The sequence below is a fragment of the Pristiophorus japonicus genome, chromosome 3 (genome assembly GCF_044704955.1).
Source record: "Pristiophorus japonicus isolate sPriJap1 chromosome 3, sPriJap1.hap1, whole genome shotgun sequence".
Lineage (NCBI taxonomy): Eukaryota > Metazoa > Chordata > Chondrichthyes > Pristiophoridae > Pristiophorus > Pristiophorus japonicus.
The window spans coordinates 7,572,561-7,578,477 of NC_091979.1; the positions used below are offsets into that span (position 1 = coordinate 7,572,561).

Genomic DNA, 5,917 nt, shown 5'->3' on the forward strand with positions numbered 1-5,917 from the left:
CGCACGTCATGCCTGTCGTGTGATAGTGCCACGCAGACCGCCATTTGTGCTTTTTTTTTTAAGTCAGCAGATTTTCCTTATTGTCACTGAACGGGATCACACACATTGGGTAGAGTTGAAACTGTGTGTGTGCCTCCTTTGCCCCAGCAGTGGTGCTTCCCATTGAGCCAGGGAGCAAGGAGGTGGGAAGAGTGTGTGTGCGCATGCGCCGGGCTGGGTCGCCCACTCTCACGATGTCCATTTCTGCCGTGCGCAGTGGGCCAGGTGTCGCGCATGCGCACGATGAGGAGTTGGGGGGCAAGCTGCCGAGCCGGCGCATGCTCCGTGGGGTTTTTTTGTTGTCGGAAACCCGCGCCTGCTCAGTGGGGTTTTGTCGGAATCCCGCGCGTGCTCAGTAGGTTTTGCCCGAACCCCCCCCCCTCCCTCCCGCGCATGTTCAGTGGCGGTGCTGCGGCTTCTCTCGGCTGTCCGCGGGCGGCCTGTGTGTGTGTGTGAGAGAGACACAGAGAGAGGGAGCGGGAGAGGGAGAGGGGCTCCGAGCCCGGGACCCGGCACCATGGGCAAAAAGGACAAGTCGGACCGAGGTGAGGCCCTGGGGGAAGCTGCGGTTCGGGTCCGCGCCTGTTGCCCGGGTGACCAGGCCGGCGGGGCCCAATATTTATCCCCCAATTAGCACAACAACAACAACAACAACAACAGATTATCCGGGTCATTATCACATCGCTGTGTGTGGGAGCTTGCTGTGCGCAAATTGGCTGCCGCGTTTCCCGCGTTACAGCAGTGACTGCGCCCCAAAAGTACTTCACTGGCCGTAAAGCGCTTTGGGCCGTCCGGTGTTGGTGAAAGGCGCTATATAAATGCAAGTCTGTCTTTGTCTCCCAGCACTGGCCCACCGTCAAACCCCGAGCCCCCCCCCCCCCGACACATATCCCCCCCCCCCCGACACATGTCCCCCCCCCCCCCCCGACACATATCCCCCCCCCCTCGACACATATCACCCCCCCCTCGACACATATCACCCCCCCCACGACACATGTCCCCCCCCCCCCCGACACATATCCCCCCCCCGACACATATCCCCCCCCCGACACATACCCCCCCCCTGACCCGACACATATCCCCCCCCCCGACACATATCCCCCCCCCCGACACATATCCCCCCCCCCGACACATATCATCCCCCCCCCTGACACATATCCCCCCCCCCCCCGACACATCCCCCCCCCCCGACACATATCCCCCCCCCGACACATATCCCCCCCCCGACACATATCCCCCCCCCCCGACACATATATCCTCCCCCCCCGACACATATATCCCCCCCTGACACATATCTCCCCCCCCCCCCGACACAAATCCCCCTCCCGACCCGACACATATCCCCCCCCCCCCGACACATATCCCCCCCCCGACACATATCCCCCCCCCGACACATATCCCCCCCCCGACACATATCCCCCCCCCGACACATATCCCCCCCCCCCGACACATATCCCCCCACCCGACACATATCCCCCCCCCCCGACTCATATCCCCCTCCCCCCCCCGACACATATACCCCTCCCCCCCCCCCCCCGACACATATCCCCCCTCCCCCCAGGCACATATACCCCCCCCCGACACATATCCCCCCCCGACACATATATCCCCCCCCCCCCGACACATATCCCCCCCCCCCCGACACATATCCCCCCCCCCCCCGACACATATCCCCCCCCCCCGACACATATCCCCCCCCCGACACATATCCCCCCCCCCCCCCCGACACATATCCCCCCCCCCCCGACACATATCCCCCCCCCCCCCCGACACATATCCCCCCCCCCCCCCCCCCCGACACATATCCCCCCCCCCCCCGACACATATCCCCCCCCCCCCCGACACATATCCCCCCCCCCCGACACATATCCCCACCCCCCGACACATATCCCCCCAATGCATCCACTATTTCGAGGGCCACTTCCTTAAGTACTCTGGGATGCAGACTATCAGGCCCCGGGCATTTATTGGCCTTCAATCGCATCAATTTCCCTAACACAATTTCTTGCCTAATAAGGATTTCCTTCAGTTCCTCCTTCTCACTGGACCCTCGGTCCCCTAGTATTTCTGGAAGGTTATTTGTGTCTTACTTCGTGAAGACAGAACCAAAGTATTTGTTCAATTGGTCTGCCATTTCTTTGTTCTCCATTATAAATTCACCTGAATCTGACTGCAAGGGACCTAAGTTTGTTTTCACTAATCTTTTTCTCTTCACATATCTACAGAAGCTTTTGTAGTCAGTTTTTATGTTCCCAGCAAGTTTCCTCTTATACTCTATTTTCCACCTCTTAATTAAACCCTTTGTCCTCCTCTGCTGTATTACAAAATTCTCCCAGTCCTCAGGTTTGCTCCTTTTTCTGGCCAATTTATATGCCTCTTCCTTGGATTTAATACTATCCTTAATTTCCCTTGTTAACCACCTTCCCCGTTTTATTTTTTACTCCAGATAGGGATGCACAATTGTTGAAGTTCATCCATGTGATCTTTAAATGTTTGCCATTGCCTATCCACCGTCAACCCTTTATGTATCACTATTCTAGCCGATTCACGTCTCATACCATCGAAGTTACCTTTCCTTAAGTTCAGGACCCTAGTCTCTGAATTAACTGTGTCACTCTCCATCTTAATAAAGAATTCTACCATATTATGGTCGCTCTTCCTCAAGGGGCCTCGCACAACAAGATTGCTAATTAGTCCTTTCTCACTACACATTACCCAGTCTAGGATGGCCAGCCCTCTAGTTGGTTCTTCGACATATTGGTCTAGAAAATCATCCCTAATACATTCCAGGAAATCCTCTTCCACCGCATTGCTACCAGTTTGGTTAGCCCAATCAATATGTAGGTTAAAGTCGCCCATGCTAACTGCTGTACTTTTATTGCACGCATCCCTAATTTCTTGTTTGATGCTGTCCCCAACCTCGTACATATAAAATTCTGACGGGATTGGACAGGTTGGATGCAGGAAGAATGTTCCCGATATTGGGGGAAGTCCAGAACCAGGGGTCACAGTCTAAGGATAAGGGGTAAGCCATTTAGGACCGAGATGAGGAGAAACATCTTCACTCAGAGAATTGTGAACCTCTGGAATTCTCTACCGCAGAGAGATGTTGATGCCAGTTCGTTGGATATATTCAAGAGGGAGTTAGATGTGGCCCTTACGGCTAAAGGGATCAAGGGGTATGGAGAGAAAGCAGGAAAGGGGTACTGAGGGAATGATCAGCCATGATCTTATTGAATGGTGGTGCAGGCTCGAAGGGCCGAATGGCCTACTCCTGCACCTATTTTATATGTTTCTATGTAACCACTACACTGCTCTGAAACAAAAATGACTAAAGAATTAAAAAAATATATTCTTTCATCAGATAAGAAAAAATTGAAGAAGCGCCGCAATGATGATGATGAAGAGGACGAAGATGATCTCTCTATGGGAGTTGAGTCCCAGGAGGCGGTTCCCTCGGCCGCTGGGAAGCAGGTGGAACAGTCTGTGATTAAGGAAGATGAGTACGGAGCGAAGGACTACAGGTCACAGATGAACCTGAAGGAGGATCACTTATCCAGGCCGCTTTGGGTGGTGAGTCACGGTGTTGAATGGGATATTTACGGAAGGATATACTTGCATTGGCGGCAGTTCAGAGAAAGTTCACTCGGTTGATTCCGGAGATGAGGGGGTTGACTTATGAGGAAAGGTTGAGTAGGTTGGGCCTCTACTCATTGGAATTCAGAAGAATGAGAGGTGATCTTATTGAAACGTATAAGATTATGAGGGGGCTCGACAAGGTGGATGCAGAGAGGATGTTTCCGCTGATGGGGAGACTAGAACTAGGGGGCATGATCTTAGAATAAGGAGCCGCCCATTTAAAACTGAGATGAGGAATTTCTTCTCTCAGAGGGTTGTAAATCTGTGGAATTTGCTGCCTCAGAGAGCTGTGGAAGCTGGAACATTGAATAAATTTAAGATGTCGATAGACAGCTTCTTAACTGGTAAGGGGGCGGGCAGGGAAGTGGACCTGAGTCCATGATCGGATCAGCCATGATCGTAGTAAATGGCGGAGCAGGCTCGAGGGGCCGAATGGCCTACCCCTGCTCCTATTTCTTAGTGTACCTGCCATAGGGTCGGTGCTGACTCAGCTGCTCTTGGCCCAGTTGGTACCAAGTGTTGCCCTCAGTGCCCTGGTTGACGGAAGGGCGGGGTGGTGGGGGTAATCAGTCAGGATTGTCAGCCGTGGCTCAGTGGGCAGCACTCTCGTCTCTCAGTCAGAGGGTTGTGGGTTCCAGTCCCACTCCAGGGACTTGAGCACATAATTCAGGCTGACACTCCCAGTGCAGTGCTGAGGGAGCGCCGCACTGTCGGAGGTGCCGTCTTTCAGATGAGACATTAAACTGAGGCCCCGTCTGCTCTCTCAGGTGGATGTAAAAGATCCCGTGGCACTATTTCGTAGAAGAGCAGGGGAGTTCTCCCCGGTGTCCTGGGACCAATATTTATCCCTCAATCAACATAACAAAAACAGATTATCTGGTCATTATCACATTGCTGTTTGTGGGAGCTTGCTGTATGCAAAATGGCTGCCGCGTTTCCTACATTACAACAGTGACTGCACTCCAAAAGTTGGCCGCAAAGCACTTTGAGACGTCCGGTGGTCCTGAAAGGCGCTATATAAATCCAATTCTTTTTTTTCTGATTGCAATCCACCAATCTTCCTGCAAAGTGTGCACGTGTTCACCAGGCAAGGATTGGCTGTTACTCGGCTGGGATGTCCCCAGCAATGCAATAGTCTGTTGACACTTGCTGTTGGCTTGCAGTTGCCAATGGAAGCGTCTCCAGCAAGCGAGTGCCTTTCGGAGAGGAGGGGAGGGGTGGTACCTGTGCGGCCTTTTATTTTGTCCTGTTCACTTTGCTTTGATAATCAGTCATTTGGTGATTGCCTCCAGCATCAGCACTAACCAGTATCTCTCTGTTCAACAGGTGCTATCCTACCGTTTAAGAAGGACGTGTGTTTCTGTAGCTCCCTGTCAAACTGCAAATTATGTAACGAGAACAATTGATGGCTGATGTTGCATAGATATAAAATATTTTTAAAATTCTCTCTCTTTTCCCCCCGCCCCTTCCCACTCACCAATCCTTTCAGCACACTCCCACGGCCTAGCCAGTGCCACTAAGTACCTGTTACCACGATCCCCCCCCTCCCTGAAATGTCTGCACTCCTCAAATTCTGCCCGCTTGAGCATCCCTGATAATCACTCCACCATTGGTGGCCGTGCCTTCAAGCTCTGGAACTCCCTCCCTAAACCTCTCCGACTCTCTTTCCCCCTTTAATTCCCCCTTAAAACCTACCTCTTTGACCAAGCTTTTGGTCATCTGCTGTAATTTCTTCTGATGTGGCTCAGTATCAATTTTTTGTTGTTGTTTTGTAACACCCCTGTGAAGCACCTTGTTTTAGTACGTTAAACATAGAAAATAGGTGCAGGGGTGGGCCATTCGGCCCTTATGGTCAATAAGATCATGGCTGATCATTCACCTCAGTACCCCATTCCTGCTTTCTCTCCATACCCCCCGATCCCTTTAGCCGTAAGGGCCATATCTAACTCCCTCTTGAATATATCTAACGAACTGGCCTCAACAACTTTCTGTGGTAGAGAATTCCACAGCTTCACAACTCTCTGAGTGAAGAAGTTTCTCCTCATCTCGGTCCTGTATGGCTTACCCCTTATCCTTAGACTGTGTCCCCTGGTTCTGGACTTCCCCAACATCGGGAACATTCTTCCTGCCTCTAATCTGTCCAATCCCATCTGAATTTTATATGTTTCTGTGAGATCCCCTCTCATTCTTCTAAATTCCGGTGAATATAAGCCTAGTCGATATATAAATACAAGTTGTT

At 52.2% G+C, this 5,917-nt stretch overlaps 1 protein-coding gene across 1 annotated transcript in view; it reads left to right on the top strand.

The window, feature by feature from the left end:
• Positions 1-433: 433 nt before the first annotated feature.
• Positions 434-5,917, top strand: part of ercc3 (excision repair cross-complementation group 3) — a 69,055-nt gene continuing 63,571 nt past the window's right edge. The window contains exons 1-2 of the mRNA XM_070875162.1: positions 434-584; positions 3,404-3,612. Coding sequence (XP_070731263.1) covers positions 557-584; positions 3,404-3,612 — 237 coding nt within the window. The 5' untranslated portion in view covers positions 434-556. The remainder of the gene's footprint in view (positions 585-3,403; positions 3,613-5,917) is intronic.